This window comes from Poeciliopsis prolifica, unplaced genomic scaffold (assembly GCF_027474105.1).
Source record: "Poeciliopsis prolifica strain line A6 unplaced genomic scaffold, Auburn_PproV2 SCAFFOLD099, whole genome shotgun sequence".
NCBI classification, from domain to species: domain Eukaryota; kingdom Metazoa; phylum Chordata; class Actinopteri; order Cyprinodontiformes; family Poeciliidae; genus Poeciliopsis; species Poeciliopsis prolifica.
The window spans coordinates 1063774-1076850 of record NW_026562474.1 but is presented as its reverse complement, the minus strand read 5'-3'; the positions used below and the strand labels follow the sequence as shown (position 1 = coordinate 1076850).

Genomic DNA, 13077 nt, shown 5'->3' with positions numbered 1-13077 from the left:
CTCTTTAATGATGCCGTCTGCGATATTAACAGATCTCCCACTTCCAACCTAAATGCTCTGCTTTAGAACTGGACTGGACTAGGACCAGTCCAAGACTGGACTAGAAAGGGGTCCTTTTTACCTTTTATTTTTCTAATTATCAATACTCTGGTAACAATCCAATGGTTTCAAAACAAATCCATTTAATTTTTCCAAATTTTGCCATGTTATGGCAACACACCTCAATGTATGAAAGAGGAATTTTATAATTCCACAAACAGGAAAAGTTGTGCATATGTAGCAAAGTAATACATGGTTTTCAACATTTAGGTTTTCAACCTAATTCTGAAATATGTGGTGGTCATTCAGACTGACAACTAGCAACCATGCAGCTCAAATGTTTCTTCTTGCTGCTGCAGGGAGAAGAAGGAGCTGAAGAAGCAGATGGATCGACGGAGAACCGAGAAGATCAACCAGGCCAAAACCAAAGAAAAACATCTGGCTGAGGAGTATGTCCTCGACACATTGCCCTGATCCATACAACTAGCTAACCATGCTAACATAACATCTAACTGTAAACTTGCTCAACTTGTCTTTCTTTCAGGGAAAAGATTGAGATCAACAAGTCCTACGTCAACGAGGTTGTGCAAAACATAAAGCGGGTGAGCAGTGGTAGAGGAACTTACCTTCCAGTAATTTATTACTGAACTTCTTAGAGGATGAACAAGATTGGGATGATGTGTTGGCAAAAGAAACAAACGTTTTGTTGTCGTCAGCTTGAGGAAACTCAAACTAAGCGTCAGGATCAGCTGGCAGAGCAGCACAATGACCTCCTGCAGGAGATCCAAGATCAGAAACCAAAGGTAAGTAACATCTACATATGGTAGTACCCCCACATCTGGAACCTGATAGGACAGCCACGGTGATTGACAGGTCTTTACACCAAGCATTGGAAGTGATAACATTCCTATAAAGTAGATTTAGATTTGTGGCTCTGTGTGACAAAAAGTGCAAGGGATAAAAATCCCATTGCAAGGAACAATTGACTCATTATTCTGACGGTCCACTCTGCCATGACAGAAGTCAAAACAACCGATGTGCGTTAAATCCTTTAAAAGTTGACAGCAAACCTGCATTGGGTCATCTAATATTGCTTTCATTTAGTTGATTTAGCTGACTAATTTAGTGAAATTAGTCATAGGGTTTTGAGCCGTCAGCTGCACAAACACACAAGGAAACAAACCAAACTTGTCATTTTATCGAGAAAAAAAGATGGCAATGGATGACAGCCAGGGACTGGCAGCCCTCTGTGTTTTCACAGAAATTAGCAGAGCATCCATACACTTCATAAGTTAGCAAGAGGTAAGAGTTATGGAGATGGTACACATCAAATCATTTGTAACCCAGAAGAAAATGCCTCATCAGCATGTAGCCTAACATGTATGGGGACATAAAATAAATCTAGTTAGCTAAACTTATACAAGTAGAAGCCATGGCGACACTGGCAAAAACTGCTCAGGAAAGCACTTCTGTCTCGGCACTTTAACGTTATCAGGTTATGTAGTTGCAAAGCGTCCATAGGAAGACATTCCATTAATGAACAAGACTTTATATTGGCCAAACATTTGAGTAATATGACCTCCCTGCAGAAAACAATCTTTACTTTCCAATCTCTTATAATCACAAACGGTTTGCCAGCTGCAGGCAGCGGTGGAGGCAGAGTTCCAGGAAAAGTTCCAGCGTCTGCCTGGCGAGATCCGAGACTTCCTGCAGGACAGGAAGATGGAGGGCAGAGGTCACAGCAAGTCCCGGCCATCAACTCCCCACGAAGCTCTTTCAGAGGAAGACTGAGCCCAAAAAATTTCGGAGGATGCAGAGGAGTGATACAGAAAATGAAACTGTAGGAAACTGAGGCGCTTCACTGAGGAAGTAAATATTTATAAAGACTGTTAATTCTCTTTTTAATGGAAAAAACAATCTGACAGTTTTTTAAATTATTCAAAGCATGAACTGTGTTGTACTTCAGCATTTAATCAGATGTCATTTGGTCTTATGTTCTAACATTCTGACAACTTACTGCATGATATCTATCTATCTATCTATCTATCTATCTATCTATCTATCTATCTATCTATCTATCTATCTATCTATCTATCTATCTATCTATCTATCTATCTATCTATCTATCTATCTATCTATCTATCTATCTATCTATCTATCTATCTATCTATCTATCTATCATCTATCTATCTATCTATCTATCTATCTATCTATCTATCTATCTATCTATCTATCTATCTATCTATCTATCTATCTATCTCATGTGTCTTGCATATAGAACTGACTTTGATAACCACTTAGTCTTTACAAAGATTTTCTCCATGCACAATCTTAGTTCATTTCTATTTTGGCACAAGCAGGAAGCCAAGATTCATACGATTCTGATTGGTCAGTTTCCCAACAGTTTTATAAGGACAGTTTTTAAAATATATATAAGTAAAATATTTGTCAGGCTTTCTTGCCCTTGCCTGAGAAAACCTGATGTTACTCATTAAATGCACACATGAAAAACTTACTGGAACCACAACATATGTACTAAATACAGATTATATCCTGCCATCAACATCATAAATTTGTATCCTGTATATGAATAATATTAACCCCAAAAGGCATTTTTGCCCATAAAAACAGGAACTGTCTCGTTTCCACTAACAAATACGCAAAAAAGTTTGTTATTTTGTTAATGTTGAAAAAATACAATTTCACAATTGTGGTGTTTTCACTAAATAAGAAACACAATTAAAATTACATAAATAAGTCTGTTCATGCGATAAGTCATTAAAATAACACACACCTCCACCATCCTCCTGCTACTTTCTGTCATCTTCTTCATGGTTTCTGTCAGTAGTAACATCCGGCTGTTGATAACATGACTCCTTTGATGTGAAAAAAGTGTTTCCTTTGCTGGTTTGCAAAATACACTGACATAAATACAGCAGAAAAACCACCTCATCCTGGTACCAAATCTTATTGGGAGTTTTCAGATATGTTGTGTAAAATGACTATTAAATCAATGAAATTCAGAATATGTCATGTTTTACTCCCTCAGAGTTCCTGCTACTGAACAATCAGCAAGTCAGATGTTTGCTTCTTTGCAACTGCATGATGTTCTTTTTTTTTTTTTTCTTTAATGTGAAACCTCTCCAGACTTAACAGTCTGGTGACATGTGTTCTTATTAAAAGTAATTTCATGACATTTGATTAAGAAGAACCACCATGAAACAGCTCGATTTCTTCTTTGTTGTAAAACTGTGTGCCAAATCCAGCCTGCTCCTCTTTGTACAGTGATTATTCAGAATAAAGTCATTTTCCAGGTTTCCTTTTTGTTTCGAATTTAGAAATTGAAAGCCAGTCTATGAGGAACAGAAGATATGTTCAACAGGTCTGTTGATCCTCTTGAGAAATGCTTCAACTCAACTCTGCTTCGTTTCCACTGAGCATGCTTCCTTGTCCTGAGTTCCTCCACCTCTGGAATTATTCCTTGGTTTTATTGAGTGCTGTTTAAAAAGAACGAATAAAATGTTTGATCTAAAAATGACTGATTTGAAATGACTTTACTTCATCTCACAATAGTTGACTTGTGATGTGTATGTGGAATGTTTTCATCATCATGGAGTGGATGTTGACTGAAATCTGGAATACTAAAAATAATTAAAAAGATGCTTTAAACCCCAAGCCAACTGGCCGAAGATGGTTCCAAAACCAGATCGCCAATCCCAAATTTGTAGGCCAACTCATTTTAGCAACTTGGAAAAGGAAAATTTTGACTGCTGAGCAGAAATGAACGCAAAGATTTGACTAACATCTTGAGGTGGACTATGCCGCCCTCTAGTGTTCAAAAACAGCAAATGCGGATTCAGTTGCATAATTGGATATGTACTCCAAAAATGGTAAACTGAGTGTCTGTTACCTTATCCCTAAGTGTAACATGTAGCTTCTACAGTATAAAATTGTTTTCTCTTTCAACAGTTTTAAAACATGTAGTTTCATTAAAAAAAAAACACATTTTATTTATATATATATATTTTTAGAAAAACATAAATTAAGATCTTTTGTGTATGCACAGGAAGCTGATTTCTCAAGGACAATCTTAGCTTTTCTTGCTTTCTGGTACCAACTAATTTAGTTCTTAGGTTTTCTAAATATATCATTTTCACTCAAAATGTTTACATTAAAGTCACTCAATAAAATAGTTTATTTCTAAATTAAAGCATTTAATTTGCTAAAAGCATAATTTTGCTATGTTCCATTGAAATGTCACTTTTCTGTGCCTAGCCTTTAGAGAAAATTAATAGATAGTTCTCAAAAATTTGGGTTTTTAAAAATTAAAAATCGATATTTTTATTAAATATAATTTAAAATATTGTTGCTTTAGCATGTTATAAAAATATAATAAATTGTTATTTTTTCATTTTTAAGGGAAATATCATTTAGCGTATAGGCAATTTTCTTTCACAATAATTTTAAGATAAATTCATAATGAAATTTGCTGTTTAACTCGATTTTTTTTCATAAAGGGTTGAAAGTGTATATACTTTTGCAAGATATTGTACTAAGAATAACAGTTTTAAATCCTCCTGAATATTTTTCTTGCCTCAGCCTGTTGTAATGGCTCTTTCTTCCTGTAGGCGGTGCCATTGAGTCATACCAAGCTCTGTGTCTCTTCCCGCTGAAGAAGAGCGCCAGCCTCCTTCAGCATCAGCACCAGTAGCGACGTCTTCTCTCCCCACTGCGGAATATCGGCCCGCTTTCAGACCCACCGAGCCATGGACAACTCCGGCAAAGAGAAGGAGGCCATGCAGCTGATGGCCGAGGCCGACAAGAAGGTCAAAGCGTCGGGCTCGTTCCTGGGAGGGATGTTCGGGTAAAGGAAGCTTCTCATCTGTTTACCAGCGAATCATTTTGGGCTAAAGGGGGTGGGGAGAGGGAGGCGGGGGGGCGCTTTGTGCACAGAGGGGCCCTCCGTTCATTTTAATAAGATCTTCGTTTATTTAGATAACCTGAGCATATTAAGGTCGTTTGGTAGCAGTGTGTGTGTGTGGGTGTGTGTGTGTATGTTTGTGAGGGGACAGCTGCAGTTCCCGTGGTCATAATGACAGCTTGATGCGGGGGGTGTCATGTGGAGGAGAGCGGGCTCGGATGGAGCGCGAGGCCGAGCAGAGGATGCAGGGAGCCGCGGAGGAGGAGGAAGAGGAAGAGGAGGAAGATGGTTATTTTCTGTTTGTGTTTGAGGGAGGGGCGGATGTTTGCGACAGAAGGAAATGAATTTCGCATGAGCTCATCAAATGGATTACGATTGACAATCACGATTATTGGTTATTGTTTTTTTTTTTTTTTTTTTTAGCTTTGTCAGGGTTCTTAAGATTTCCCAGGAATTCCTTTATTTTGCAGGACAGATGGCTGGCGTCAAATTTAGAGTATAGTCTTGTTTTAATACTCATTTGATTCATTTATTGTTCAAAAATGTTTTGGAATTAAAATAATTTAGACACATTTTGTCACATAACAACCACACACTGAAGTGTGTATTTTATTGGGATTTTATGTGACAGACTAACATAAAGTCAGTTGGATGGAGCTAAATAAAGAACAAGGAGAAGTTCACAACCAGAATTACAGCGGAATTGTTTGGATCAAACTATTATCAGAATGGCCTAGTCAAGGTTCTGACCTATATCTAACTAAAAATCTGTAACCATGTAATTCCTCCTCTCTGACTACTCTCCAAAAAATCTTGGGCAATAATTTCAGTCTCTACATGATGGAGACAAACATCAAACTTCTGTCAACTGTCATAACAACAAAAGGTGGCATCACATATAACACGAAGAAAATGTTTTGAAATATATCAGGCACAACACAGTAAGTATAAATATGTCTCTGTACTGAGACACAATGTGATCAGGTTTAACACCCGAACAAGGCAACATGTTTTAGCTATTTTTTTATATTTGCACACTCACCCCTAAAGGTTATTGGACGGAGTGATCCTGTCAGTCTCTTCTGCTGTTCAGTCTTGTACTTGGTGGAGAATTCCAGTCATTTTCAAAATAGTGAAAATGACTGTGCCGATTCCCTTAAACCCACTCACTGCCAATGTCGAGCAAGCTCTGCAGTGGAGGTAACCCAGCTCTGGATTTCATGTGGACACTTTCACATCCTAAGGACTGTGTTGTGCCTGTCTAAAAAAGATTCATTTTTAAATATTACGCAGCTCTGCAACAAATGAATATGGATCTGATCAGTGTGCGATAACCTCAAGTTGCAAACTCTGCAAATTTGTTTCCAGGGCGACATTCTGGTCACAACTGCTAGAAGTGTCCAAAATGTAAATTTGAAAAAAACAGATATGATTAAAACTTTGACAGATGCACAAGTTTTGCTGTAATGAGACACTGTCCTAGAAAGTTGTGAATTGGGTCACATCTGAATTTTCCATTTGAGCACAAAACATGTTTATTTAATGAGCTCCTGCGCAGAATTAAGAGGCTAATTCAGCCATGGGAACAAGTGGATCTGTACAATGTATGGCACTAGCAACAATTACGATAGTAAAGATGTGGAACAAAGAACGGTCTTGTATTCTTGAAGGAACATTTAAAAAATCCAACTTTCAATTTGAATGGACTCTTTTCATTGAGTGGAGAACTCTGTTAAGAGAAAACTTGAACAAAAATTCTTGCTGGCACATTCATGGATACCTTTGTTGTCCACATTTTGTACAACTTTGAACAGCATTTTGTACAGTCAGACCATAGAGAAATGGGGGAGTTGTGCTTTTTCTCTTTCCACAATCTTTCTAGTCATTTTTTTACATATAGAGATGAAAACAGAAGGCATATTGCAACGGTTATCGGTTATTTTGTTTCACAGCAGAGTTGATGACTACTGTGTGTCTGGTGTTTATTGTATTCATCAGAGAAACAGTCTGGAGGGAGAAACTGTCTCTGAATTACTGACTGGAAGGTAAAAGCCAACACAGTCCAGGATGTGTGAGGTCTGAGGGAAGATGTTATCTGTCCGTTTCTTAACGCTAGAGCTGTATTGGTCCTGGATGGAGGGAAAGTCAAACCTGGTGATCCTCTTTGAAGACCCAATTGCTTGATCCAAGTTTGTCCCATCGTGTTTTGTGGATGAGCAAAGCCACGCAGAGACAGACGGAATATTGGCAGTAGAGTAGACGACCAGGCGCCGCGCAGTACTCTACTGCTTGAGTTGCTGCAGGTGTTATGGTCTCTGCTGGGCCTTCTTCCAGACTGTGACTGTGAGTGAGAACCCTTACTTTTAGGTCCAGAGTAAGGGTGGTCCTTAGGAAGCAGAAGTCATCCTGTGTTGCGGAGGATGGTGAAGGACGCCTACACCTCCACACCAGGTCGGAGGTGTGAGAGGTGTTCTCTACTGTCATTTCTACTATCTTGAGTGTGCTAAGATCCAGAAGGATCTAGGTTCTGACCCAACCAATCCATCTCCTGTCGGTAGGCTCGTCATTGACCTGGATCAGACAAACTAAAGTCCACAAACACTGTCCTGGCATGCGTCCCTGGGTGGTTGAGGTAGTGTAGGATATAATATAGTCCAAAGTTGAAGGCATCATCTATTGACTAGCTGCCAAGCAAACTGCAAGGGGCATGTGATGTCCTGCAGATGCTAACATCAGTCCCTCAAAGGATTTCATAACCACAAGCATCAGCTCAACAGGTCTGTAGTGATTTAATCCTGTTATGATCCATTTGGGGTGGGGGGCACAGGTTGATGGTGGAGTGCTTGAGCAGGACAGAACCTCAGGAACCTCACACAACTTCAGAGACTTGCTGAAGATCTCAGTGAGGATGAGGGTAAGTTGGTCACCAATGGCTCTCAAGCAGAAAATGGAAATACCTGGACTGTTAGCTTAGAAACAGTTCTTTAGCTTCTCACTATAGCATCTCTTAGCTGCCTGGATTTCCTTGGTCAGTTTGTTCCTGACCTGCTCATGCAGGATCCAGTTCCTCCTGATGTTAGCCTCTTTGGTTTGACAAAGAGGCTTCAGCTGATGTGAAGTGAATCATGGTTCATTGTGGTTGTTAGATACAATAACTTGTACTTACTAACTAGCATTTGTTCCACTAAAGTACTACACCAACATGATGATTAGCTGAAACTAATGCACTAAACGAAACCTTGTTGATACTTACCATGTGTCAATTATGTATCATGTGTCAGCTACAACATACTGCATTACCCAAGTGATTTAGGCTCCATTTACCTCTTCATATAGGAACGAGATAATTTTTCCTAATACAGTAGATTAAGTCGGGCCACAACTCTGTGTGCAGACAAAAACTACTTATACACATACTATATGGCTCATATCTCTACATAATAAGAGTTACTTTAATTCCTAATAGGACAAAAATGTGGCCTTGGGAAACAAAATCTACTGGCTTGTGTGTTTTTGCTGGAGTGTCTGCTCATCCTCAGCTGTCCTCTGCAGTGAGATCTGCAGGCTCAGGTTTTTGTTTTTTTTCCCCCTCAATGGAGAACTTTGACACTAACATGAATCAGCACAAGCATGTCAATTGTTTTCTCCCTTTACAGCCACATTTACAGTGTGATGTTAGCATAAGATGAGGTTTATTGTGGTCTTTTACAGGGGGAATCATAAGGTGGAGGACGCCTGTGAAATGTACGCGAGAGCAGCCAACATGTTTAAGATGGCAAAGAACTGGAGTGGTAGGTGATGAGTTACACTGAAAAACAATGTGCTTTTTGAACACTAACTCTGAAAATAAGAGATTTCTATTCATTTTTGAGTTTAGTTGTGAATGTTCCAACTATTAACGCTGTGCGTTCAGCTGCAGGGAACGCATTCTGCCAGGCCGCCCGGCTCCACATGCAGCTTCAGAACAAACTGGACTCCGCCACGAGCTTCGTTGATGCCGGCAACGCCTACAAGAAGGCCGACCCGCAGGGTGAGAGCTGCCACGGCAGTGTGTTTGGGTTTCATCAAACAGACGGGTATAGATGTTGGACAGAAAGTTTAAATTCAGTCTCATCTGAGCAGAGGACAGTCTGCCACAACTTTAGAGGGAGCCAGTCATTATATATATCTATAATTATATAGATATATATAATATATTTATATAGATTTATATATATAAATCTATATATATATATATATTTATATATATATATATATTTATATATCTATATATATAAATCTATATATATATATTATATTTATGTATAAATATAATATATTTATATATATCTATATATATAAATCTATATATATATATTATATTTATATATAAATATAATATATTTATATATATCTATATAAATATATATCAACAATTTGATTCAACCCGAGTCTAGATTACACACACATAGACTGTCTTTATCAAGTAGGTATTAGGCCAATCAGCCTGATCAAATAGTTTCACTAATTAGGGCGCTTGATCTGTTGTTACACCAAGCTGAGCCGCAGCAGAACGTACCAATCCTGCACACAATGTTTGAAAAAATTTAGATTTTTCTAAAAACAAGTTAATTTTTTATACCAAAATAAACTTCACAAAACTTGCATGACTGAAACGGCTAAAAGAAGATTCTAAGGTTTTACTAAGAGACAGAGTTTGGCAGTAATTTATTATGCAGATTTAGTTTTATGTTCCAGAAGGAAGCATTGGGACTTTTTCTACCATTTCCATCCTATCATCGTCGGTTACTGTCTTGTCATTCGACTCTTGAGTGCAGGTGTGCAAAGCATTAAAATGGGTCGAAGTGTCGCTCGAGGAAAAGGGATATCTAGGTTTCTTCATGAGGCGCTTAATGAAGCACTGTAGGTTAACAGGTTAACAGTCACAGAGGAAGAAAACCGAGATAAAAACCATTAATTTTACTTAATAGACTAAGAAACACTTCATAAGTCTTTCTGAGTTTCCTCTCCTTTCTACCCGTCTCTCTTTCCAGAGGCCATCAACTGTCTAAACCAGGCTATTGACATCTACACTGACATGGTAAGCACTGCTTAAGCCAGTACATTCCTCTGTGTGGGACTCAGAGCTTTGAACAAAACATAATGTGTGTGTTTGTGTTGTTGTAACAGGGCCGCTTTACCATTGCAGCCAAACATCATATCACCATTGCAGAGATTTATGAATCTGAGCTGGTGGATATTGAAAAGGTAAAATTATATTTTTTTTCTTCCTGGTATAAACCTGAGGTGACATTTGTATTAATCAAACTAACTAAATGTGAATGTGTTTGTTCAGGCGATTGCTCACTATGAGCAGGCAGCAGATTATTACAAGGGAGAGGAGTCAAACAGGTAAACATGTTAATAATAAATGTCATATATACAAAACATACCCCCCCCCCACACACACACACACAGTGTCCTGGATTAGCATCTAGATATCTTGTATGTTTTTTTGTTGATACTGAGATTTCAGAGTATTTTCATCAGTAGAGTAATTCAATCAGGTAATGTCCAGTTCTATTGAATTAACATTAACATCCACGTTGTTCAAATATCTTTGCAGTGGAGGACGGTTGTTTACAGCCAGCCACGCATTTTTCAGTAAGCTTCATAGAGTTGGAATGGCACTTTACATATGTCTTGGGCAAATGCTAATGAAACATAGGTTTGGCCAAAGGATGGCAGTGTTGGGTGAAAAATCTATCATAAACATGGAGAGCAAGAGGAAGAGTTTAAATAGAATGGACATAGATCTGTAGTGGTACTCTGGATTCTTGAGAAGCACAAGAATCCAGACCGATACTCTTGATTCCTGGAACACCACCTCCCTGGTGGTTGAGATGCCTGAGCCACCTCAACTGGTTCCTCTTCATGGACAGATGCAGTCACTCTACTCTGATAGAGCTTCTCATCCTGTCTCTAAGGGAGAGTCTAGATTTTCTGCAGAGGAAACTCATCTTCACTTGTATGGACGATCTAGTTCTATCAGTCACTTCCCAAAGATTAGGAAATGAACGTAAATTGACTGGCCAACTCTTTCTTCATCTCAAATAACCAATGCAGTCAGTGCTCACATCACTGCTAGCAGTAGATGGCTTCATTTTATATGATCTATTCAACAAACTTTTACCTCTGGGGTAGTATTTCATATGAAAACTGGCTCTGAAACAAACAATGAGGTTGTCAGTGTTGCTTACACACTTCTTCAGCTCTAGAAATGACTAGATCTGTAGCTACTGAGTAAAGAAACAGCAGTAAAGATTTCAGCATGAAAGGCAGACTACTGTGTTCCACCGATTGAAGTTTTCTTTATGTTTCAGCTCAGCTAACAAATGTCTGCTGAAGGTCGGACACTACAGCGCTCAACTGGAACAGTATCAGAAAGCAATCGAAATCTATGAACAGGTACCCGGCAAGGGGTAGTTCTTCATCCGCTTTGGGATTGTAGTTATGTTCAGGTGTGTTTAGATAAAGATAGAAAAAAATGAAATATGTTTGTGTGTGTATTTCAGGTTGCTATGAGCACTATGGACAATCCTCTGCTGAAGTACAATGCCAAAGAGTATTTCTTCAAAGCGTCATTGTGTCACTTCATAGTGGATGAGCTTAATGCTAAGGTAACACACTTCTGTCCGTGTTCGGTTGTTCCACTGCTTAAGCTTTAAATTGTTCAGTGTTAGCAGCTAGCTCACCTGACTGTTTTCCAGTTGGCCATAGAGAAGTATGAAGAGATGTTTCCAGCTTTCTCAGACTCAAGAGAGCTCAAACTGCTAAAGGTATGTTCCTTTCTTCCTAAAAGGAAACATACCTAAACATTTTCAAAGTAAAAAAACACGCTAAAGCTCTAAGCAAGAAATTAACTGCTATTAGCACATTGACAGATTAGTGCCCACCACTGGGAAAGCTTGTTTTTCCATGATTACATCGTATTTCACTTTGCTGTGAAAGTAACTTTCCAAATTTTGTTTGAACAGAAACTCCTTGAGGCCCACGAGGAACAGAACAGTGAGGCGTTCACAGAGGCCGTGAAGGAGTTTGACTCCGTGTCCCGTCTGGACCAGTGGCTGACCACAATGCTGCTCCGCATCAAAAAGACCATCCAGGGAGACGCCGGAGACTTAAAGTAGAGAAACATCAAAGAAGGGCAGAGAGACGCAGAGAAAAAATCAAGATTGTGGAGAAAAGTGGCAAAAAAATTAATAGGGTTGAGGGATGGTGGCATCGAGAGAGTTTACAAATGTACATATCAGTCTGCATGTGACCCCAGTCAAATTAGCACCCCCTTTAAATCACGTTAAAGCACCCTGTGTCCCCCGTCCCACAGTATTGCTCCGTAAGACTGGACAGAATTACACTACAAGAGACAAAGTGGAAGATAATGTGTGAGTGCAACAGAGAAAATGTGTGCGCGTGTCCACTCCAGTAGGATCAAATCTACTTTTTGATGAAGTGTGCATATATATATGATACTGAAAAATATAGAAATGCTATTTAAGAAATTGTTCATATTTATTGTCAATACTGAAGATATTGTTTGTTATTGTGCTCAGTGTTCAAATTTGTCTAAATATTTTAGGTATCAGCCCTCTGTAATCTCCTCTTATGTTGTTCTTATGGCTTCAGGCCACATCTGAGTGAGTAACATCCCACCTTGTGATTGGTCGACTCTTGTGAGGGCGGAGCAGTTAGTGAACAGCTAGTTTCTGTTGCTGCCTTCTTTGTGCATGTCTGCGTTGACGTAAATGTTCTGTGTTGTGCTATCATGTAAAAACCTGTGTGTAGCCTGATACATTTATGTGAAATCAGTAAATATGTACCTCAGATATTGAGCTGAAATAAAACATCATCACTCTACATGTCGGTGTTTATTCAACAGGCAGGTGAAATTTACTCTATTTATTATGTAACAATGCACCTTTAGCCAGAACCTCTTCCCTGAATGTTGTATATTAGGAGTTCTTAAAGACTTGCTATCTGCTTTACTAAGTTGTGGATTTAACATACTTCCTCGTATTACATGTGTATAACAAATATATGGCTACATTTGGGTAGTAAAAAAGAAAAACTGCACATCA

General features: G+C 38.7%; 2 protein-coding genes across 2 annotated transcripts in view; both read left to right on the top strand.

Moving 5' to 3' along the window:
• The window catches only part of LOC129353933 (1-phosphatidylinositol 4,5-bisphosphate phosphodiesterase beta-1-like), a 32694-nt gene extending 29117 nt beyond the window's left edge, over positions 1-3577 (top strand). Inside the window, exons 29-32 of the mRNA XM_055023362.1 lie at positions 399-488; positions 584-641; positions 756-842; positions 1678-3577. Coding sequence (XP_054879337.1) covers positions 399-488; positions 584-641; positions 756-842; positions 1678-1830 — 388 coding nt within the window. The 3' untranslated portion in view covers positions 1831-3577. The remainder of the gene's footprint in view (positions 1-398; positions 489-583; positions 642-755; positions 843-1677) is intronic.
• Positions 3578-4714: 1137 nt separating this feature from the next.
• On the top strand, positions 4715-12856 carry napba (N-ethylmaleimide-sensitive factor attachment protein, beta a). The gene is made up of 10 exons (XM_055023363.1): positions 4715-4903; positions 8672-8751; positions 8874-8990; positions 9994-10040; positions 10130-10207; positions 10296-10351; positions 11323-11407; positions 11515-11619; positions 11710-11778; positions 11977-12856. Exons 1-10 carry the CDS (start codon positions 4806-4808, stop codon positions 12127-12129), a joined length of 888 nt encoding a protein of 295 aa, XP_054879338.1. The 5' UTR covers positions 4715-4805; the 3' UTR covers positions 12130-12856.
• Positions 12857-13077: the final 221 nt, after the last annotated feature.